The sequence below is a fragment of the Thalassophryne amazonica genome, chromosome 1, assembly GCF_902500255.1.
Source record: "Thalassophryne amazonica chromosome 1, fThaAma1.1, whole genome shotgun sequence".
Lineage (NCBI taxonomy): Eukaryota > Metazoa > Chordata > Actinopteri > Batrachoidiformes > Batrachoididae > Thalassophryne > Thalassophryne amazonica.
Window position 1 is genome coordinate 116,337,663 of NC_047103.1, and position 25,048 is coordinate 116,362,710.

At 42.8% G+C, this 25,048-nt stretch overlaps 1 protein-coding gene and 1 long non-coding RNA gene across 2 annotated transcripts in view; one reads left to right on the forward strand and one right to left on the reverse strand.

Moving 5' to 3' along the window:
* pudp (pseudouridine 5'-phosphatase) overlaps positions 1–10,854 on the reverse strand; it is a 155,048-nt gene extending 144,194 nt beyond the window's left edge. Inside the window, exons 1-2 of the mRNA XM_034173581.1 lie at positions 10,766–10,854; positions 8,181–8,399 (exon numbers count right to left, since the gene is read on the reverse strand). Of these exons, the coding sequence (XP_034029472.1) occupies positions 8,181–8,399; positions 10,766–10,841 (295 nt within the window). The 5' untranslated portion in view covers positions 10,842–10,854. The remainder of the gene's footprint in view (positions 1–8,180; positions 8,400–10,765) is intronic.
* Positions 6,111–24,241, forward strand: LOC117513391. The gene is made up of 3 exons (XR_004561609.1): positions 6,111–6,194; positions 12,041–12,045; positions 24,229–24,241. It is a non-coding gene; the product is annotated as an uncharacterized LOC117513391 (long non-coding RNA).
* Positions 24,242–25,048: the final 807 nt, after the last annotated feature.

A 25,048-nucleotide genomic window follows, 5' to 3' on the forward strand; every position in this document is an offset into this window, starting at 1 on the left:
TGTCTTTATGTCTGTAAGACAATCCTGCAGTTTAGCTAATTGGTGTGTATCCTCTGGCTTCATGGATAGATAAAGCTGGGTATCATCTGCGTAACAATGAAAATTTAAGCAATACCGTCTAATAATACTGCCCAAGGGAAGCATGTATAAAGTGAATAAAATTGGTCCTAGCACAGAACCTTGTGGAACTCCATAATTAACTTTAGTCTGTGAAGAGGATTCCCCATTTACATGAACAAACTGTAATCTATTAGACAGATATGATTCAAACCACCGCAGCGCAGTGCCTTTAATACCTATGACATGCTCTAATCTCTGTAATAAAATTTTATGGTCAACAGTATCAAAAGCAGCACTGAGGTCCAACAGAACAAGCACAGAGATAAGTCCACTGTCCGAAGCCATAAGAAGATCATTTGTAACCTTCACTAATGCTGTTTCTGTACTATGATGAATTCTAAAACCTGACTGAAACTCTTCAAATAGACCATTCCTCTGCAGGTGATCAGTTAGCTGTTTTACAACTACCCTCTCAAGAATCTTTGAGAGAAAAGGAAGGTTGGAGATTGGCCTATAATTAGCTAAGATAGCTGGGTCAAGTGATGGCTTTTTAAGTAATGGTTTAATTACTGCCACCTTAAAGGCCTGTGGTACATAACCAACTAACAAAGATAGATTGATCATATTTAAGATTGAAGCATTAAATAATGGTAGGACTTCCTTGAGCAGCCTGGCAGGAATGGGGTCTAATAAGCATGTTGATGGTTTGGATGAAGTAACTAATGAAAATAACTCAGGCAGAACAATCGGAGAGAAAGAGTCTAACCAAATACCGGCATCACTGAAAGCAGCCAAAGATAACGATACATCTTTGGGATGGTTATGAGTAATTTTTTCTCTAATAGTCAAAATTTTGTTAGCAAAGAAAGTCATGAAGTCATCACTAGTTAAAGTTAATGGAATACTCAGCTCAATAGAGCTCTGACTCTTTGTCAGCCTGGCTACAGTGCTGAAAAGAAACCTGGGGTTGTTCTTATTTTCTTCAATTAGTGATGAGTAGAAAGATGTCCTAGCTTCACGGAGGGCTTTCTTATAGAGCAACAAACTCTTTTTCCAGGCTAAGTGAAGATCTTCTAAATTAGTGAGACGCCATTTCCTCTCCAACTTACGGGTTATCTGCTTTAAGCTACGAGTTTGTGAGTTATACCACGGAGTCAGACACTTCTGATTTAAAGCTCTCTTTTTCAGAGGAGCTACAGCATCCAAAGTTGTCTTCAATGAGGATGTAAAACTACTGACGAGATACTCTAGCTCCCTTACAGAGTTTAGGTAGCTACTCTGCTCAGTGTTGGTATATGACATTAGAGAACATAAAGAAGGAATCATATCCTTAAACCTAGTTACAGCGCTTTCTGAAAGACTTCTAGTGTAATGAAACTTATTCCCCACTGCAGGGTAGTCCATCAGGGTAAATGTAAATGTTATTAAAAAATGATCAGACAGAAGGGAGTTTTCAGGGAATACTGTTAAGTCTTCTATTTCCATACCATAAGTCAGAACAAGATCTAAAATATGATTAAAGTGGTGGGTGGACTCATTTACTTTTTGAGCAAAGCCGATAGAGTCTAATAATAGATTAAATGCAGTGTTGAGGCTGTCATTCTCAGCATCTGTGTGGATGTTAAAATCGCCCACTATAATTATCTTATCTGAGCTAAGCACTAAGTCAGACAAAAGGTCTGAAAATTCACAGAGAAAATCACAGTAACGACCAGGTGGACGATAGATAATAACAAATAAAACTGGTTTTTGGGACTTCCAGTTTGGATGGACAAGACTAAGAGACAAGCTTTCAAATGAATTAAAGCTCTGTCTAGGTTTTTGATTAATTAATAAGCTGGAATGGAAGATTGCTGCTAATCCTCCGCCCCGGCCCGTGCTACGAGCATTCTGACAGTTAGTGTGACTCGGGGGTGTTGACTCATTTAAACTAACATATTCATCCTGCTGTAACCAAGTTTCTGTTAGGCAGAATAAATCAATACGTTGATCAATTATTATATCATTTACCAACAGGGACTTAGAAGAAAGAGACCTAATGTTTAATAGACCACATTTAACTGTTTTAGTCTGTGGTGCAATTGAAGGTGCTATATTATTTTTTCTTTTTGAATTTTTATGCTTAAATAGATTTTTGCTAGTTATTGGTGGTCTGGGAGCAGGCACCGTCTCTACGGGGATGGGGTAATAAGGGGATGGCAGGGGGAGAGAAGCTGCAGAGAGGTGTATAAGACCACAGCTCTGCCTCCTGGTCCCAACGCTAGACAGTCACAGTTTGGAGGATCCAAAAAAATTGGCCAGATTTCTAGAAATGAGAGCTGCTCCCTCTAAAGTGGGATGGATGCCGTCTCTCCTAACAAGACCAGGTTTTCCCCAGAAGCTTTGCCAATTATCAATGAAGCCCACCTCATTTTTTGGACACCACTCAGACAGCCAGCAATTCAAGGAGAACATGCGGCTAAACATGTCACTCCCGGTCTGATTGGGGAGGGGCCCAGAGAAAACAACAGAGTCCGACATTGTTTTTGCAAAGTTACACACCGATTTAATGTTAATTTTAGTGACCTCCGATTGGCGTAACCGAGTGTCATTACTGCCGACGTGAATTACAATCTTACCAAATTTACGCTTAGCCTTAGCCAGCAATTTCAAATGTCCTTCGATGTCGCCTGCTCTGGCCCCCGGAAGACAATTGACAATGGTTGCTGGTGTCGCTAACTTCACATTTCTCAAAACAGAGTCGCCAATAACCAGAGTTTGATCCTCGGCGGGTGTGTCGTCGAGTGGGGAAAAACGGTTAGAGATGTGAACGGGTTGACGGTGTACACGGGGCTTCTGTTTAGGGCTACGCTTCCTCCTCACAGTCACCCAGTCAGCCTGCTTTCCCGACTGCACGGGATCTGCCAGGGGGGAACTAACGGCGGCTAAGCTACCTTGGTCCGCACCGACTACAGAGGCCTGGCTAGCTGTAGAATTTTCCACGGTGCGGAGCCGAGCCTCCACTTCGCCCAGCCTGGCCTCCAAAGCTACGAATAAGCTGCACTTATTACAAGTACCGTTACTGCTAAAGGAGGCCGAGGAATAACTAAACATTTCACACCCAGAGCAGAAAAGTGCGGGAGAGACAGGAGAAGCCGCCATGCTAAATCGGCTAAGAGCTAGTAGCTACGCTAAGCTAGCGGATTCCCAAAAACACACAAAGTAAATAATGTGCAAATAATCCAAAGGTGATTCAGCAGAAGGAGTGCCCCTTGACCCTGTCTGGAATCAGTTTGAGACCTCTGGCCTAGACAATACATTCTTATTTTTTTTCCAATCTCCCAGGATGTAGTAGGGCCCAAAAGTACAATGGGTAAAAACATAGCATAGTCACTGCTTGCTGTGAGACTTTTGTATTTTTTGTATAGTTGAGAACACTCAAATGCCCAAATTTATCAAATGCATGGGACTCCCTGACTATATTTTTAATGTCTGTGACTTCTTCCACAGTCATAGAAACTCCAGTAAAAGGTGTTAATTATTTAATGCTGATGGTATGTTAGTGTCTTTCAACTGCATGGTGGTCGCGGCATGCATGAAAAAATAGGAACTGAGTCTATTCTCTAGAGGGGCATTGTACACACAATGCAACCTGCAGATGATAAAATTATTACCCCCCTACAAAATTTAACATTTTCTTCAAAAAAGTGTTGTTAAAGAGCAAGGAATTTTAAACACAGCATTTTTAAACATCCTAGTTTTAGATTGGATGCTAATATTATTTTGCTTTGCGCACAGAAACAAAATTATTTCACAAACACTAAAAACTACAAAAGCCAAAATGATTAGCCCATTAAGAACTGACTGTTTTGTTGAACAATTGCACAAACTACCATTGTGCAATGATCTGCTTAACTTTGTAATGCTCACAGCTTGTAAAATCAAGTTAAAACAGAGGATCATCTTCCCTTACTGAAGTTTTAATACTTCAATAAGGGTTTGAGCAAGCATTAAAACAAATCACTTTAGACTTGAGAAAAAGAACAGTTGATGCTCACAAAGCAGGAGAAGGATATACAAAGTTATCACAGCGTTTCCAAGTGTCATGAACTTGAGTGAGAAGTATTATCAAGAAATTCTAAGAGAGCCACACAGTACAGAACAAGCCTGGCAGAGGTAGGAAGGGAATGATTTCAATGACTCTAGAAACTAAACTAGTGAGAGATGTGTCTATAGACCCCAGAAGACACCAGTGAATGACTTAACCAAGTCAGGAATTTAAGCCCCGTTTACACACAGACGGTAAGAGGTCCCGGAAGAGTTTTTGGCCGTCTTAAGGATCAAACGCCGTTGTCAACGCCAGCACTAGGGGGCGTGGCTTAGTTCCGGCTTTACCGGGAATCGCCGAAAAAATTATTCAACATGTCGAATAACTCTGGGAGTGCTCCCGGAGAATTCGCGTGACGACGGAGACAACGCGAATGGCGTTTGATACTTTTTAATCGCCGTTTCATCCTGCCCCTTCCTGTAGTGCCACAGTTTACACCACCGTAATTGGCGGCCGGAATTGTATCCCTAACCAACGGCATGTAAAATGGCAATACAGCCCACATCGGCGTCCTCAAAGGCGTTTTAACCAGCGACAGAGGCAGACAAAACGGCGGTGCTAGCGGACAGTACGCTGTTCTAAACGCCACCTCCTGGTTAACGGCGTTCCAAATGGCCGATAGGCAGCGGTCAGTATAAAAACGCTAGCGCACTGCATGCAGGCCTCTCACTCGCGGCCAGCTCCAGATATTTTTGCAGAGAAGCTCCAGTATGCCTCCTAAAAGAAAATTGGCAGCGGCAAGGACTTACCAAGAGGTCTGGTTCAGAAGCAGAGGGAGGCCTGTGGTGGAGATGAGCAACACGTTGAGGAGGGGAAAAAGGAAAGGAGAAGAAAAGGCTGAGAGATGAGCTCCCTCCCCCTGCAGTGACAGCTGCTTCAGCCTATTATACTCTGGGGGCGGTGCCTATATGCAAAAGTTCCTGGAGTAACGCAGGATTTGCCTGGATAAATCCAGCGGAACACAGGGCATTATCGGCGGCAGCAGAACACAGCCATTCTCACGCACGTCTTAACCTGCGATTGTAAAGGATAGAACTGGGTATTAACCCCTGTTGCCTGACGTGTGCCGGATACTACGGCGTCAAAACGCCGCTTTATTCTGCGGATTTAGCGGCGTTTTATCCGCGTATTTGCAGCTAGTACGGCGCTCAAATCGCCGGCGAAATGCTCCACCCCTTTCCACCGCGAAAACGGCCGGAACTACCGCGAACTTCGGTCTATGTACTACCCGCCGACAAAACCGTCTATGTGTAACCTGGGCTAGTCTCAAAGAAGACAATCACTAGAGCTCTGGTCAGGAATGGACTGCAAGGTTGAAGAACAAGCAAAAACTTCACTTCTGCAGAAGAGACACTTTCAATCCAGACTGAAACTTGCTAAGGACAAACTGGAGAAAGATTATGCATACTGGAAGCATGAGACGAAATTTGAGCTCTTTGGCCACAGAGATGTTGCTTATATTTGGAGAAAGAAGGGAGAGGCGCATAACCCAAAGAATACGGCCCCCACAGTGGAACATGGCAGAGAGAGTACTACGCTGTGGGGATGTTTCAGTGCGTCTAGAACTGGAAAGCTCCTTAAGGTGGAAGGAATCATGAAGAAAGAAGGATATTTGAAGAGTTTGAAAGAAAACCTCAGTCAGCAGCAAAACTGGGTCTGAGTCGCTGCTTTGTCTTCCAACTTGACAAGTACTCAAAATATATGTTGCTCCTGGTGAAGAACTACCTCCAGAAGATCAACGTGAACATTATTGACTGGCCTGTACAATGCCCTGACTTGAATCCCACTGAAAATCTGTGGGGTGAACTGAAGACCAAGGTCCACGCCAGAAGACCATCAAATCTGGAGAAGCTTGAGAGATTCACCAAACAAAAATGGGCTGGGATTCCTCAGGAGACATGTCTGAGACTACAACAAATGACCACAGGCTGTTATCCAGCAAAAAGGACAGATATTGACTATTAGCATCGGGGTGCTAATCACTTTTACCCTGGTAGTTTGTGGTTTTTGTGAAATAATTTTATCTCTGTCTACAAAGTAAAATAATGTAAGCATCCAACATAAAATTAGGATGTTTAGACATGCTGTGTTGAAAATTTCTTGCTAATGCTGCATTTACACATAACGACAACAAGTCACGAATGCCACAAAGTATGCATTCTTGGCCTCTGATGAAGAATGTGATGATTCGGGGCAGAGGTGTCAAGTGTCCTTAGGAACTGCTGCAACCTGTTACCACGCATTACAATTAATGGCACATGTTGCTGGAGAATTATCAGGAACCATTACGCACAGTTAAGAATAATGTTGTGCTGTTGCGCCCTATCACCCGTAACAGTGCATCGTTAAGTTCTGTCATGTTGTGAATGAGGTGAATAGTCTCCACACTCACCCCCATTTTTATCCAACCGTCAGTTGCTGAGCAATTTAGATCACTCCAGTTTGCTCCTCAAAATCCAAAGCAGAACTTTGTGACTGCATGCTTAGTTGGGCTCTGTGCCATGGAGTGGCGCAGAAAGGAGGAGGAGACTGAGAGAGCCAGATGTGTGGCTCCACGTGGCTCTCGTCTCACTCGTATTCCCAAACATCAGGCACGCGGAGCAGGTGGAACACAGGAGCGTGCTGAGGAGCATTGGAATGAAACTTTTAGCCAACTTGGCATCACTGTCCTTCTTCAGCGTACTGCAGCAATGAAACGGAATGCGGTGCAGCAGGGTTTAATTGTGCGCACGTCAGAGAAGAATGCTGTCATGCTCTATTAAGGATCCACACTAATCAAGACCAATCAACACACTCAGTTGCAACCTCCATGACATGAGGTGAAATGAGCGTTTTGCGTGACATTTGTGGAAGATTTTTTGACAGCCAAAAACATGTTCCACCAAAATCACCAATATCACGCACCAACACGCACTATTAAGAAACCTATTCAGATGCGTTAAGTCACATTAAGAATCTCAGGAATGTGCCAAGAATGACGCAAATATGACATTCGTAATGCATCCATGTATGGACACCAGCCCATACATGGACTAACCCAGTGGATCTTAAACCGATCCTCCAGTACCACCTAACATACACATTTTCAGTCTCTCCCTGTTGTAGAAATGTGTAGGTTAGGTGGTCCTTGAGGAACAGGTTGAAACCCACTGGACTAACCAAAGGACACTTGTTATCTGACATTATATAACGGCTGAGTGGATCCTTGTCATTTGATTGGTGCTTTGTATGTCACGTGACATGGATTAGTCATCCCATTTGTGTTGCGTCAAATTTAGGGTGCATTTACAGTGCAAATTTGGTTTCATACGTTTTATACCATTGCACGCTGCAAACTCTGCCCACGCACACACTAGTGGGGGCGGCGTTTAGATAAACATGGCAGAGTTTATTTTGCTGATGGGCGATGATTTGAATGAGCTAACTGACAGTGCTAATTCTTCTAAAACACACTCTAAAAAAAGCCAAAACCACTACACCGTAAGATATCTGGAGGCATGAAGAGCTGTTAGGATGAAGAGGATGAAGTGAGGATGAATACCTGGACAAATTTCTGACGTGATTTTTCGCTGGACTGAGGAAGGATATAAAGTCTTTTTTTTCTTTTTTTTTTAAGTAGAAGAAGTTAGTGCAGGGCATCACAGACTACAATGTCAGAATTATTTTTGAACTGTCTTTTTGTTGTTTTTCCAAGTTGACTGAGAACAATTCTGGACTCCCATTTAAAGTTTGTTAGAATGTTGACCTCAAACCACCAACGATGCAGGTCAAAATGTAGGTCCCTTTTCCGTTGTTTATAAATTAATATAATATAAAATGACAAAGACCTATTTTAGCCATTATATAAAACAAATAATGTTTTTTCATTCTTTCAACATTCCATTTTTCACCTCATGAAATATTGGTACCATTGAACTCAAACATTCATTATTTGTACACTATTTGACTGCACATTTATGCAAAACAGAAGGTCATTTTGTGATTCCTCAAACGTGGTGCCAAAAGCCAAAACGGCACAGTAGCTCAGACATACCCGGCAAGAGATTGCAAGAGGGAAAAATTCTTTCTTGTATCTGCCTGGTTTCAGCAAGGAGTTCTGCTGCTGTCATTGGAAGCTCCAGAGCATCCCGAATAATTTGGGCAGATTCCAAAGCCTTTTTCCCCATCACTGACGACTTCACATCCCATGTGTACTGCTTGTCATAGCGGTCACAGATTTCCTGGAAGGACACAGTGTACAGGCGCTCTGTGTCTAAAATGAGAAAGAAAGAAACACAGACTTATTTTAGTCTGTAAACAAAAGAGGAATATCAGCAAACAGCACAGTGAAATGTAAAATGTACTGCAAAGGCAAGCTTATATACACACTGGCTAAAACTTTCTTAGTTTTTGCCTACTGCACATATTCCATTCTATCAAACAACACTGATTAACTCAAATACAATGTCTGCTTTAATTCTATATTTAAAATAATAGAAACAAGTTAGATTTCAGATCTTCTTCACTGACCCAGGACTCAATTTTGACCTAATTATTACCATTCAAAGGGAATAGATCAGGGGTCAGAAACCCTGTTCCTGGAGGGCACCTGCCCTGCATGTTTTCCCAAGTCTACCTACTCAAGTGATTTTTTTTAAACTTGTGTTTTCCAGCTCTTGACTGGCTGAACACACCTGACAGAGTAAACTGCCTGGAGTGGAACAGGGAGAGTTAGAAAACAGGCAGGGCAGGTGCCCTCCAGGAACAGGGTTGGTGACCCCTAGATTGACATTTATAATCCAGTCTCATTGTACCATGACCTACACAAAAATGCATGATGGTCATCCCAGGGTAGTAGCCATAGCCAGGTAGGGGTCAATGAAAAATTACACACGCAAAACTTTAAATGCTTCAATCACATTGAAAAGTATACCACATTTGTCTGATCATAAAAATTCCAAAAAGGTATTGTTTGGACCATCTATAACTGATTGTTATGGAGGTATGGAGTAAGACCAGCAAAAATTGGGGAAAAGGTCCATTTCATTTTGTATAGGGTTCAAAAGTTAAAGTTGGTACAATTTTGGTAAATAGTGATACAAACTACTGGGTGTACGAATAGGATATATATATATATATATATATATATATATATATATATATATATATATATATATATATATATATATATATATAAACACACACACACACACATACACACAGTGGCTTGCCACAATATTTGGCCCCTTGGCATTTTACATATTTTAATTTGTTTATGCCATTTCAAATACAAAAGTAAACCAGGCTTCTCAATATAAAAATTTCTAAAATTATCATCCTTAAACTCAAACTCAAAGCAAATCTCTACAATGTGATATAAATTATTTAAAAATATAAAAGCCAAGATGATGGGTTGCATATGTAATGGGCCCCTTTGGTATAATACTTGTAAATAATCACTTTTATTGTTAGTTTTCTGTAGGCAAGTCAGGGGATGGATACATGAACATTTCCAAGTCACTGAATAGGTCTTGAACTTTACTTACATCAGTTATGAAGAAATAAAAACAGTATGACACTCTAGAAGACCTGAAAGTTCAGCTATAATTTGCCAGAAGGTACATCTGAGATGCAAACCTAGATTTAATGTTTTCGTGAAAGAAAATCCTCCTCTATACCACTTCATCTTGAAGCTGTATAACTGGGGATACAAAATGCTAAACATTCACTATGCACAATCTCAAAAAAAAGTGTTACGTTGGTGCAAACCTAATGATAATATTGCATAAAATTGCAAGTACACCCTGTCAAGAGCAATTCACTTTTAATTCTCAAGAATATTCAACACTGAAATTGAAATGTGAAAACATACCATCCAAACTCAGGCCGTGGATATTGTCACAGAAACTGTAACTATGTTTTGGTAGGTTATTGTTATGGCAGTGATGTGACATCCTAAGCTTCACCCTATAAAATGAAATAAATAACTGAAGATGTGTCATGTTTTTAATCTATTGTCAGAGCCATAACTTGAGCAAATTTAAGTTAAATATGATGTGCCATTCCTGATTTGTTCCCTTTCAAAAACTGACATATCTATACAAATCTCTTTAGCAAAAGTGTTATAATTTGTTTTTTGTGTGTGTGTGTGTGTTTTTGTCATTGTCTTTGTTCGACATAGTTTACTAACATGAATCAAGACTCACATTACAGGTCAGTGGACACTAGTCTTTAATCCGGCAAAGAATCGATTTATAAAGCAGGTTTTACTTTATTAACTTGCAGAAGTGGCTCATCGTGTCAAACGCTGTCAAGGTCGACAAGGAAGACCAAAAAGAAGTTAATTTAGCTTTTTAAAATCCTTTTTAAAACATATTGCACGTATGCCGAAATGAGCCTTGCATTATACACTTTTAGAATTTCTGTCACTTCAGGATCTTCTTAATCGATTAATGTGTTTATCTCCAACAGACCAAAGAATTCCACATTATTTCAAGGGAATTTGGAGGGGGCGAACAGGCGCACACAAAACAACCGGGGTGAACGCCGGTGATGTACTGAGATTGTTTTATCATAAGTACTGCGACATATAATAAGGTCATACAAGGTGTAATATCAATAAAAAAATACTTGTAATACCTAATAATAATCCATCCATATCAAAAATGACATGGCTCACAGGTTTGAAGATTGCAGACATGCTCCACTGTTTCATGTAGTTCCGCGTTGAGTTTTATGGGAGGACAAATAAAAACTATCACGGAGTTTTGAGTGGTTGCTATATTAAAAGACAGCTAAATGTTCAACATACTGATTGCTATTTAATTACATATATTGCATTATTAAATTATAACATAAGATAAACGTAATAATCTGAAACGCTGCAGCGAGTCAGTGAACTCAGGGAAACGATATAACTGCTCAACCGCATTGGCTGTTGGGAAATGAAGTTCCCTCCTGAACTTTCAAATAAAATAAACTGAAAAGCTGTTTTGTTCTTAACCCCCTGGGACTCAGGCACTTACTATAATTTTGACATTTGGTGAATGTAATAATAGCAAAAATGTAGTTATTGAACACCAACTACATTTTGGAAAAAAATACCAGTGCTCTTCAAACAATATCAATATCGACCGCCCTTCTTTGTCAAAAGTCAAAGTCAAAGTGAACATTATTTTCAATCAGACCATGTAACAATAATTTGGCAGCAGATCAGCACTGTGTTTCCCCAAACTCCAAAGTACAAGTACTAATTTAACACATAATTTAAACATAACATAAAATGTAATCGTGCACACAGACATCAACAAATTATGCAAATAAGTTCAATGATGAGTTCAATGGTATGAATATTTCATCAGGTGAAAGATGGAATTTTTCATTAAATGAGGCAAAGCTGAGTTGAATGGTATGTTCTAGCTTTCACCGAGTTAAATTTTTGTTCCATTGAAAGAATGTAAAAACATTCATTATTTGTTTTATATAATGGCTAAAATAGAGCCTTCTCATTTGATATTATATTAATTTCTAAACAACAGAAAAGGGACTTACACTTTGGTGTGCGTCACTTTTGCTTTGACATCAACATTCTAACACAAACTTTAAATAGGAGTCCAAAAATGTCAGTGAACTTGGAAAAACAGTTAGATAGTTCAAAAATAATTCTGACGATGTAGTCTGTGATACTAAAAAAACAGACTTTATGTACTTCCTCAGTCCAATGAAAAATTGTGCCAGAAATTTGTCCAGGTTTTCATCCTAACTCCTCGTCATGCCTCCAGAAGCTTATGGTGTTGTGGATTTGTTTGTGTGTGTGTTAGAAGAATTAGCACCGTCAATTAGCTTTATCAAATCATTGTCTGTCAGCAAAACTCTCAAACTCTGCCATGTTTAGCTAAACACCGCCCCCACTAGTGTGTGTGTGTGTGTGTGTGTGTGTGTGTGTGTGTGTGTGTGTGTGTGTGTGTGTGTGTGTGTGTGTGTGTGTGTGTGTGTGTGTGTGTGTGTGGACAGGGTTTGCAGCATGCAATGGTACAATTCCTATGGAACCAAATTTACAGGGTAAATGGAACGGCTAATCCATGTCATGTGACACACAAAGCACCAATCAAATGACAAGGATCTACTCAGCTGTTATATAAAACCAAATAATGCAACATAAACAGACAGATAGTGGGCATATTGTTGGGGAAAGTGAGGAACACGGACCCACAACAGGGGGCGCAAATGAACGGACAATGAAGAAGTCAAATAACAAGGTTTTACTGTTGTGAATTCGCACAACAAACACAACAGATCACAATTGTAAGAATAAACCAATTCTACTGGTGACGTGTGGGCAGGCTCGACGATAGGAGACGTCCGTCCGAGTCGAACAGGAACCACCCGATTTCCTCTGCCAACGAACCCCGGGAATACTGGAGCCGCCAAGTCCCGAACTCCCAGGTGGCCACTGCCTCCGCTCGTCGGATCCGGTACTGCTGGCGAGGAACAGAAACAGTCAGATGTGGGTGCGGCTGCACCCATCAACACGTAGGGTGGAAACACCACCTCCACCTCTAGTCACAAACAATATTGCAGTGAAGGGTACTTATCCGATATGGATCAAGTTCAGTCTTCAGCTGTCTTAAGCACAAGCAAAAACAGGTTAGTCCTCAGAAATATGATGACTGGCTGAGTGCGTTACCTTCCTGGTAGAACGATATCTCGGCAATGAGATGGAGATGCCGTCCAGCTGATATACCCCTCAGCTGATGGATGTCAGCTGTTTCAGGTGATGGGTGACGGCTGTCACCTGGGCTGCTCCTCTTCAGCGGCAGCGCCCTCCGGTGCCTGGAGCCCGCACTCCAGGCGGGGCGCCCTCTGGTGGTGGTGGGCCAGCAGTACCTCCTCTTCAGCGGCCCACACAACACATATGCATGTTACAGAATATTCACAATGTGTCAGAAGTGTAGTGCAGCCTATATTCAGAATTTGTGGTATCCCGAAGAAGGTGCTGGATATCATAGCCAGTATGGACACAAATACTGCGAGTGCTGTATGAAGCAGAGGCAGAGAATGTACATTTTTCACACTGAAAACTGAAGTTCGCTATGGATGTGTTCTGGCTCCTACACAATTCAGTGTTTTCATGGACTCGGTTTTGTGCAGGGTCGTGGAAACCTCTGACTTTGTGGCTTTTGTTGGAGAGGAAAGGTTTAGTGAGCTTGACTTTGTGGATGATGCTGTGATCTTTGTGGAATCAATGGATACTCTGCAGCACTGGAGAAAATGAGCAAGGAATCTGAGTACTGGAATCGGGGTACAATGTTCTGGCAGTGACATTCATAACAGCTGATCTGCTCTGTGCTGAAGCTAAGCAGTGTGGGACCTGGTTAGTACTTGGATGGGAGACCCCTTTGGAACACCAGCGGCTGTGTGTTTCAGACCTCGGGGTCTGAAATCCTAACCTCCTTTCAAAGTAGTCTTCTTGGGACTGCACAAATTTCTCACAGCAGTTCTGCCATTGTTGGAAGCATTTCTAGAAGGCTTCTTTTGGAATAGTGTCCAGCTGGGCCATCACATTCCACACAATGTTTCTCGTGACTCAATTTCAGTCCCTTTTAGGGTCATTTTGAGTTTGCAGAAGAGCCAAATAATCGGGGGGGCATCAAAAGAGTAGGGACCCTGACGAATCACAGGAGTGTAGCATTTAGCCAGGAAAACATGAACGAGCTGAGCAAAATGGGCAGGTGCATTGTCATGATGAACTGCCAGTTGCAGTTGCTTCTGCTCCACCTCCAGCTTTGGCACAAATTACGCTGGCACTCTCCGCATGCCAAAATCCTCTATCAAAGTTAAATGTGTTATGGATAAGGACGTGGATTGAGGAGCGGTCCAGTATCTGACTGAACCCAGCATGAAATAATCAGAAGCAGTTCCAAAAAGAAAACACATTTATTTTTTCTCCCTTTGTGCTATACATGAAATACTAAATAAATAAAGTTTTGGTGAGGTGAAAAGGTGGCGCGCTCTCTCAGCGTCTCAACAGTCGGAGTCCGAACGTTCAGGACTCATGAGTTCCGCCAACACCCCGCCCAGGTGACTTTCCCAGACTGTACTCTGCGAAGGAGGAACAGAGATGAGATTATTCAACACTTATTACTACAAAATATTGTTTAGAGGCAAACTTATCAGCTACACGTTTAGGTCTGGTTTCAAACTTAGTTCAAAGAGGCTGCTGCTCACAGCTAGTGGAGGATCATTAATCCGCACGCCACTGCCGTGAGGAGCACGCCAAACGATTTCCACCAATAATTACTTATAGCTACGTATAAACGCCAATTTACATTCACGGATAAACTTTTCAGAATATTCACCTCTGTCATGTGCTGACAACGTTTGCCTCTCACCCTCGTCCTCCTTCACAGGCGCAATGTCAGACTCTGAAACGGCCCTCAGCGTCCCCACACGGTCGTCACACGGTCGTATTCTCTGGCAATCTTATCCAACTCACTGCTGGTTTAAATGTAGTTCTTCATCACTACATTGGTACCAGCTGGAAGTCCTCAGATCTGCACGTGAACATCACAGGTGTTGTGGATTGTCCTGATAGAGAGCCGCACGAGAATGCAACAGGTGCAGCCAATCATCGTAACAGAGGAGAGAGACTCTTCTGCAGCATATTTTCCTCAGAGAACAGCCCCAAATCACCTGGGAAGGAAAACAAACACAAAACAACCCAACCTGGTCCAGCCAAACCCCCCCCAACACACAACAAAATGTATTGAACCTGTGCTTATCTCCACCTTAGCAAGTTCTTGGATGGTAACCATGAACATCCATGACAAAATCTGTATTCTGTCAATAACTTGGTCACTTTGGCTTGTGAATGGCTTTGTAGATGTGTGTCGCTCTCCACTGATGTGCGTACATTTATGAAGCAGTTTTTCCACTTTTTTTTATTTGCATTAGGCTCATGGCATCATCGCCAAAAGCCTGTTGAATCTTGTGAATGGTTTCCACTTGGGTATCACCAAGCTTTTGGCAAAACTTAATAATACCTTTGCTCAAGTCACTCTGTCATAATAAGCAAATGAGAATCTGACGTCTTAGAACACATGTTCACTCTAAGGCTGCCTGCTAGCAACTGATGTGCTCTGCAGGTGGGAAAAATTTACTTATGTGCAAGAAGGTTCATGCCCGTATATAGAGGGGGTTCAGGGGGTTCAACCGACCCCCCCCCCCCACCCGAGAATTCTGCTGATTTTTTTTCTGCTGATTTTTTTCTGATCTGGATATCAACATTATGTATTTTCTTTTCATTGATAATAAGCAACAAGCGCTAACTGTTACACAGCTATTATCACACACCCTCAAGTTTCAATTTCCTCTGCCAGAATAATCCCTTAAGTGATGAAAGGGGAAACTGCTAGATAAGTTTTCCCATGGGGGTTGAGAATTTTTGCTCCCTGGTCCCTATCCTCCTCTGATATCAAACAGATTAGTAGGCTTGTAAATACCCATATAAACACACAATTACACTTGTCTGGTTTGTAAAAACATGTTTTTATGTATAAGCTGAGAAATAAAGGGAGATTCTCCTTCCTGTTGCAAATACTGTAAAGGTGCAAATATTCACGTGGGATTTATTATGCGAATTTCATGAGTTAAACAAGGTCACCAAATTAAATACCGCTATTTTAATACATAATGTACATATACGTACATATTCATAATGTAAACGCGAATATTAATACCGCTAAATATGAGGTCTGTTAGAAAACTATCTGACCTTTTTATTTTTTGCAAAAACTATATGGATTTGAATCATGTGCGCTTGCATCAGCCAAGCTTGAACCTTCGTGCGCATGCGTGAGTTTTTTCACGCCTGTCGGTTGCATGATTCGCAACCGACAGGCAGGTATAAAGTTTGCATTAATGTTATCTTGGTTCTTCCTGGGTGGTTTTCATGGCAACTGATCCAATCCCAAGCAAGGACTATTTGTATATAAAAATGTATTTGTTGTGAAAAGTGTAGGAACACGGACCTACAACAGGGGGCGCAAATGAACGGACAATGGAATAAGCCAAATATAACAATTTAATGTTGTGAATGTGCACAACAGAGCAACAGACAACACAATTGAGATCAACAGTCAAATTAGTTACGGTGATGTGTGAGCAGGCTCGAGGATAGAAGACGTCTCAGGTGAGGGCTGCCACGATAGTGGACTCGGGGATGATAGGTTCCGGTGGATCTGACAGCTCGACCTTGACCTCCTCTTCATGGACCCGAGACAGGGCGTCAGATCGCTGGTTCTTAGTCCCGGGGTGGTAGGTAATCCGGAAGTCAAATCGCCCGAAGAACAGTGACCAGCGGGCTTGCCTGGGGTTCAGACACTTGGCGGTCCGAATGTACTCCAGGTTCCGATGGTCCGTAAAAACCGTAAATGGTACCGCAGCTCCCTCCAATAGGTGTCTCCACTCCTCAAGAGCCTCTTTCACCGCAAGAAGTTCCCGATTGCCGATGTCATAGTTCTGCTCCGCCGGGGTCAACCTGCAGGAAAAATAGGCACATGGATGGAGAACCTTGTCGGACTCTCCGCTCTGAGACAGCACGGCTCCTATCCCTGAGTCAGAGACATCCACTTCAACAACAAACTGGCGATTGGGATCGGGCTGCACCAGAACGGGTGCAGACGAGAACCGACGTTTCAACTCCCTAAACGCGGCTTCGCACCGATCCGACCAGGTGAAGGGGACTTTAGTGGAGGTCAGGGCCATCAGGGGGCTAACTACCTGGCTATAACCCTTAATAAACCTCCGGTAGAAATTTGCGAAGCCGAGGAACTGTTGCAGCTTCCTACAGCTTGTCAGTTGGGGCCAATCCATCACCGCCAGGATCGGGTGCGACGGAGTTGGAGGAGATGATGAACCCCAGGAAGGACAAAGAAGTGCGGTGGAACTCACCCTTCACAACAGCTGGTTCTCCAATAACCGCTGCAGGACCTGACGTACATGCTGGACATGGGTCTCAGGATCCGGGAAGAAGATGAGGATGTCGTCCAGCTTTACGAAGATGAACCAGTGCAGGAAGTCCCGCAAGATGTCATTAACCAATGCCTGGAACGTCGCGGGCGCATTGGTGAGGCCGAACGGCATGACCAGGTACTCAAAGTGACCTAACGGGGTGTTAAATGCCGTCTTCCATTCGTCTCCCTTCCGGATCCGAACCAGGTGGTACGCATTTCTAAGATCCAGTTTGGTGAAAATTTGGGCTCCATGCAGGGGCGTGAACACAGAATCTAACAGAGGCAGCGGGTATCGATTACGAACCGTGACTTCGTTCAGCCCTCTGTAGTCTATGCATGGACGGAGTCCGCCGTCTTTCTTGTCCACAAAAAAGAAACCTGCACCCATCGGGGAGGTGGAGTTCCGGATCAACCTGGCAGCTAAGGAGTCCCGGATGTAGGTCTCCATTGATTCGCGCTCAGGAGGAGAGAGGTTGTACAGCCTGCTGGACGGGTACTCAGTGCCTGGGATCAAATCAATGGCACAATCGTACGGACGGTGCGGGGGAAGAGTGAGTGCCAGATCTTTGCTGAAGACGTCAGCAAGATCATGGTACTCCTCAGGCACCGCTGACAGATTGGGGGGGACTTTAACCTCCTCATTAGCTGTCACACCGGGTGGAACCGAGGATCCTAAACATTCCCGGTGGCAGGTGTCGCTCCACTGCGTCACTACCCCAGACGGCCAATCAATCCGGGGATTGTGCTTTAATATCCATGGAACCCCCAAAATCACTCGGGAGGTAGAAGGTGTTATATAAAACACAATCTCCTCCCTGTGATTTCCAGACACCACCAATGTCACTGGTTGTGTCTGGTGTGTGATTAATGGGAGAAGGGTGCCATCTAGTGCCCGTACCTTCAATGGGGAAGGTAGTGCCACTAGAGGGAGCCCTACCTCCCTGGCCCATCTGCTGTCCTGCAGATTCCCTTCAGATCCCGTGTCCACCAGTGCCGGGGCGTGAAGGGTAAGATCCCCACAAAGGATCGTCATGGGGATGCGTGCTGATCTACGGGCTTTTCCCGCGTGGATGTTATGGCCCACCCTTAACCCAGTCCTTAAGGGCGGGCGTTGTAGTTTAACCGTTTGGGGCAGTTTCTTGTATGTGCTCGTCAGAGCCACAGAAAAAACACTCCCCGCAAGCCAGCCTCCGTTGTCTGTCATGTGATTTTACTTTGGCCCTGCTCGTGTCCATAGCTTCGTCAACAGGGGAGCTGTGGCTCCACGGAGCTCTCTGACTGTGGAGCGTGGAGACGGCGGCACCCTTTCGGACCCGGAAGGAAGAGGGACGGCTCATGCCCGGCCACGCCCTTCGCCCCGCTCCCGACGGTGTTCTTCTAACCGGTTGTCCAACCGTATAACCAGGTCGACAAGCCCGTCAAACTCCCGCGGCTCATCCTTAGCCAGCAGGTGCTCCTTCAGGACCGGAGACAGTCCATTTACGAAGGCGGCGCGGAGTGCAACGTTATTCCAGCCGGACCTTGCAGCCGCAATGCGGAAGTCGACTGCGTACTCGGCTGCACTCCGACGTCCCTGTCTCATAGACAGCAGCACAGTCGAAGCGGTCTCGCCTCTATTGGGATGATCAAACACTTGTTTAAACTCCCTCACAAACCCAGTATATGTCGTTAGGAGCCATGAGTTTTGCTCTCAGAGCGCCATAGCCCAGGCGGATGCCTCTCCTCAAAGCAAATTGATGACATAAGCCACCTGGCTAGCATCTGACGCGTACATGATGGGACATTGTGCAAAGACGAGCGAACACTGCATTAAGAAGTCCGCGCATGTCTCGACACAACCTCCGTACAGTTCCGGTGGGCTTATGTATGCTTCAGGGGATTGGGGGGGGGGGGGGGGGGTTCGTTGAATCACCACTGGAATGTCTGTATTTTGTGCTCGGTCGGCTGCAGGACGTGCTGCAGCAGCGCCTGGAGTGCACGCTTCCACCTGGGCGGTGAGAGCCTCCATCCTCCGATTGAGTATTACGTTCTGCTCGGTTACTAAATCCAACCGAGCAGTTAAGGCTGTTAAGATTTGTTGCAGCTCTCCTAACACGCCTCCTGCCGACGCCTGTGCACCCTGTGTTTCCATTGGCGGTTCAAGCGATGGTTGACACCCCTCAGGATCCATGACGCTGGCCGAGAAATCCTGTTGTGAAAAGTGTAGGAACACAGACCCACAACAGGGGGCGCAAATGAACGGACGATGGAATAAGCCAAATATAACAATTTAATGTTGTGAATGTGCACAACAGAGCAACAGACAACACAATTGAGATCAACAGTCAAATTAGTTACGGTGATGTGTGAGCAGGCTCAAGGATAGAAGACGCCCGTCCAGAAAAGAGCCGGATCCCACACCCTTCCACTCCACCGGACCTGAAGCAATCCTGGAGGCACCAAGCGCTGGGTCCCCAGGTGGCCACTGCCTCCGGCTGTCAGATCAGGTACTGCTGGCAGGAAGAACAGACAGGTGATGGTGGGTGCGTGAACACCCAGCAAACAGTTCAACATAAAGGTGGAAAGCACCTCCGCCTCTCAATCACAATGCATACGGAGCTCGTACAGATCCTGAAGTCACATGAAACAGAGTCTGCAAAACTCAGAATTATGTCAGTCAGCACAGAAGTAAAGACGTTACCACTGTATGACACCAAAAAAGGCTGAGACGTTTACTTGTCGGTAGACGATTTCTCGGCAGGGAGGTGAAGATGCTGCCCGGCTCTTATGGAGGTGTGGATGATGGTGATGAGTGACAGCTGCCACTCCCGGTTGCTCCGGCGCCCTCACGTGCCTGAAGTCTGCACTTCAGGCAGGACGCCCTCTGGTGGTGGGCCAGCAGTACCTCCTCTTCAGTGGCCCACACAACAGTATTTCCTAAATGATACATTTTTGGTTTCAAATGAAATTTATGTAGCTTTTTAACCCTCGAAATCCTCAAAAAGCTTCTGCTTCGGGGGCCTTCGCTCCCCTGAGCCCCCCACGAGGGCGTTGCCCCTCAACCCCACCGGGGCCCTGCGGCCCACTGGACCCCCAGCTCAAGAATTTGAACCCCCCTTTCACATTCCTATATATGGCCCTGAGGTTCCCTGCACCTCGCCACCAAACAAACAACCCACACGCTACATTTGCTTCTGTGGGATACAATAAGGTGTGATACTTTTTGAATGCACCTCATACGTAGGGGAACTAAGACAAGGAATATCACTTGCATTGTGAAAGCATCAGCTTCTATATTTTAGCTATGTGGCCCGTTTTGGCTATGCACTATGCAGCACATAGGTGCCTGAGTGTTGAGGATCCAAATGGCTGGAGAAGACCAAGGGAATGCTCACATTTCACCTGGCTGGGGCAGACTGATGGTTACTTTTGTGAGGACAGGTTGCCAGTTTGGGAAGTTGCTATCCATGGAGGCTCCGTGGTGTCACTGATGCAGCAACACACACTCATAGACTTGATTTGGTGTATAACTCATCTCTATTATATGTTTGATTCTGTGAAATCACATTGAAGAAGTGCAGATGCAGCCTACAAAGTCCAGTTGTAAAACTGTTATTTGAATTTATATTGTACTACTGTATATTTATATTGTTTTTATTGGTGTATGCACACACAACCAGTTGTGGGAAGTAATTGATTGAAACAGGATTATATAATCAGTATTTAAATAAATTAAAATCATTTCTATTGCAGTTACAGAGAGATTTCAGAAACATTTAAGGTTGGGAGGATTTTGTGGATTGCAAGGAGTATGAGTATGTAAACATGCATCATTCAGCTGTGAAGTAGTTACTGGTGCTGAGGATGGAGCAGTAACAGAGCATTTTACACGGACAGACAACTTCAGCTTTTCAGAACTGAGTGAGTTATTCATTTTATCGCAAGTAAATGACATTCAATGTCAGTCCCAAAACAAACAAGATTTTGTTCACCTCACTGGATCTCAAATAATGAAAGAGCGCACATAGGACAAGATATTTTTGGTTGTTCTGCCATTTTACAGAATATACCTCAGCAATATTTATTGACGTCTTTTCTACTCTTATGTGTATGTGATACTGAGGCAATCTAAAAATAACTGAGCATAAATAGACTTTTTTATTTTCTTCATCTTTTGGCTGCTCCCATCTGCTTGGGGTGCCATCGCAGATATCATATTGATCCACATATTGATTTGGTGCAGGTTTTTATGCCAGATGCCTTCCTAATGCACTCCAGGGGCCTCATATATAAATTATGTGTATGCCAATAAAAGAGGAACATATGAAGGAAGAATGTATAGATAGTTACAATGTTTGCATGTCATGCATATTTCAAATGTTGTGCAAACACATATTTTTTTTCCCACAGCAGTCCAGCCTGATGTAGTGAAATAAAAATGAAAAAGAAGGCAAGACAGAATTTTAATGTAAAACAAAGCAGCAGTAATTTGTATTTTTATTAGTTTGTGCACACAAAATGATTAATCAAATCACGTTGACAACTCAGAAGGCCAAGACATTCATTCCAGCTGTCATATGCTTAAAGTGCTTGTCCTTTGTGATAGTTATAGATGCGTTCTTTAACTGAGCCCTGAAGCAGGTGTATTGGACTTCATGCTTTGCGGAGAAAGACTACTGTGTTCTGCTTAGGGTTGGGTATCGAGAACCGGTTCTTTTCAAGTATCGTTAAGAAATGATTCGATCCACCGATATCAATAGCCTTTTTCTTAACGATTCCCTTATCAGTCCTTCAGAGCAGCCATTGTTTTTGAGGGTGTTTCTCGGGAAAATGATCATTCCTCTATGTTGATTACAGACTCTGCAGCAGGTCTGTAATCAACCGTTTCTGCAGCGCGACACCACTTTGAAGCATGAACCAATGAAACAATGCTTCGATCCACTGGATCATGGTTCTTTGAATCGTTGCTCTTCAGAAGCGACAAGTCCACTTCTTAACCCCTCTCAAAGCCATTAAAATATCATGAGTCACTTTTGTGTGTATTAAAGTCACTAACTGGGACTCTTGTCATGTTGCAGTCAAGAAACAAGAATCGTCCTCCGTTCCCTTGCTCCAACGCTCTCTGCTGAGACAGATTCCGGTCGGAATGAATAACTTCAAAACGAATTGCCACTTTGAATAAAATGACACCTCTAACAAAGGTTGTAATGCAGACATGAAACTACAATCGACTAAAACGTTTTTTTTTTCCTCCCAAAATGAGACATGCTGCATTCTTTATAATTTACATCCTGACTTGCAGCACAGCACAGCTGCAAGAGCTCAGCTCAGATGTATGGAAAGACATTCATGCCAATAATGTCTGAAAGGAAATGCTTTGACAATAACTATAATATACGATAATGATAGCGATATGGATAAAATCGTATCGATACTGAAGGAATATATCCTAAATGTGCTTAAATATGCATTAACCTTTTGTGCTTTTTTCCCCATTCAGTATCATCATAATAATATTTATCTTTTATGGATCTAAAAATATATTGTTACATGAGTGTGTTTTAAATGTTTAGAAGTCATCATTTATATATTTATAAATTATTACTCATATGCTTATAGTGATCAATATTTATCAATGCTTATTAAACATGTAATCAATAACTAGATTAATTATTTGATATCTATATATTCAAATACTTTTGAGTTATATGTTCGAATGCTGTTGAATTGTGTATTGTGTATTGTGTCTACCAAATTAAAGGTATGTTATGTTTATGATTACATTTGCTTTGTTCTAAGATTTGCTTTTGCTCAAATATTAGTTTAGTTTCTTAGCAAGCTGTCATGAAGATATGGTTATTTATATAATCATTTTCAAAAAGTCTTATAAATGTGATGTGTCCCTGTTTCAGTGAGGCAATTAAGATATATTAAGAAATCCAAACCATCAGAGAAGGAGACTGTTTGTTAGAAGGTTGTGCAATTTGAAATGTGCAAACATTCTTGTGGTATAACTGCGTGATGTGACTTGCTGACAGTTTTTCAGTTAGTAGTTGTTGCCCAAAATTTCTTATCAGTTCAAGATCAGAAAACTTTACAGCGTGTGTGGGGAGGACCATGCCATGAAATAGAGGGATCAAGACCACCCAAATGAAGGACAATGCCCAAGATTAGTAGAAGAACGTTGTAGTAGCATAAGGGTATAAATACAAAGCCAGCCCACTGTTCGGGGTTCCTCCTTGCTGTCAGCTTGCTGGAACACCAGATTGCTGGTTGGAAGCTTGCAGCTCCTGGACCCTCAGAACTTCTGGGAATGTTTTTGTTTATCTCACTCCATTCTGTTAAAACTTGCATTTTGTCAAATTCTGTGACATTTAAATTCTGTGTTAATAAATCTCTGAGTGGTGTCTAGCCCTCAGAGTATTGGTGTTCAAATTGAAATAGCTCGTCAAACCTTTCTTCAAATCAACGGACACACGGGATAAGAGAGACAGGGGAGAGCGAAGTCACTGGAGACCCCAGAATTAGCCCAAGAATACCCATCCCTAGTTCTGCTGCATCCCTGTATAGTAGATACCCTTATTTCTTACACATGAATTAATCAAAATGTGGAAAGGAATTGTATCTCATGCCCATACAACAGGATTTCAAGTTGTAAATGTTGGTAAATGTGGCCTCGATATAATATATGTCTCTTCTGCTGTTGGAGGTATTCACCCAGCAGTTTTTTTTTTTCTTGGACCAGCTTCTTGATTGCATGTGGATGTTTCTTGTTTCATCCTGGGTGGTGAATTTTACACCTATTAGCCCCCAACCCCACTCTTTTTATTTTTCCTTTTCATTACTCAATCAATCAAGGTATGCTTAAATGTGGACTTGGTGCTTTCATTCAAGGTGGTTAACAGAAACCACCTTTAGGAGTAACAGACAATTTATATACGTACATAGTGCCTCTATTTTCTGAGCCCATCAATAACTGGACAAACTAAATATAAGAATTATTTTCAACAGAAATCATCAACTTTACTGTGACTTATATCTAGAAAGGTCAAGGGATCATACATGAATATTTCCAAGTCACTGACTATGTCTGGACTTCATTCATTTCAGTATTTTGAAATGCAAACCTGTGGTAAATCTGTATGAAGTTGGCAGTTCTTAAAACTGAGTGCCTGTGCAAGAAGGAGCAAGTGAAGGAAGCTACCAACATACCCAAGCAAGTCTGAATGATTATGGGCTTCTGTGGCTGTGATTGGAGAAAGTGTGCACGGTGTGATGTTTGGCTGTTGCATCACAGTTACATATCATTGTGTAATGCAAAGGATAAAAACAAGATGTGAAGGTTTAGTTCCAGTTTGACAGAAGGCACATGGGAGACTCAAACCTACATTTGTTCTGTCTTCTTGTGTGAAAAACCCCTCTCTGTTCCACTTCACCATGAACTTGTGACTGTCGGTGTGTACAAAAGCTGCACTGTGCCACTTTCTCCATTCACAGTCACACAACTATAATTCCTTGACAGTTGTTTATGTGTGTGTTGGTGGCTTCCCTCGCCCGTCTTCTCCTTGCACAGTCAGTTGTTGAGAGCGATCTAGTCCAGATTCATCATGTAGTATCATACTGTTTATGATTTTATGAATAATATAAATGCAGTCTAAGGCATATTCACTGACTTGAAAATGTTTTTGTATCATCCCTTGACTTTTCTAAAAACAAAACAGACTGTAAAAACAATGATTTGTGTTGTGATATGCCCCTGTTAGTGTCCCTTTAAGTATTATTATGTTCTGGATGTGCCAAATTTGTATGTGAATCCTGCCAGGTCTTTTTGTCTTTCTGTTGCAATCCCACATTGGTTTGAGTCTCTCTTTAGTACAATGAACCACATCATGCTCAGTGGTTTAGAATTTACTATGCATTGCTGATCTTA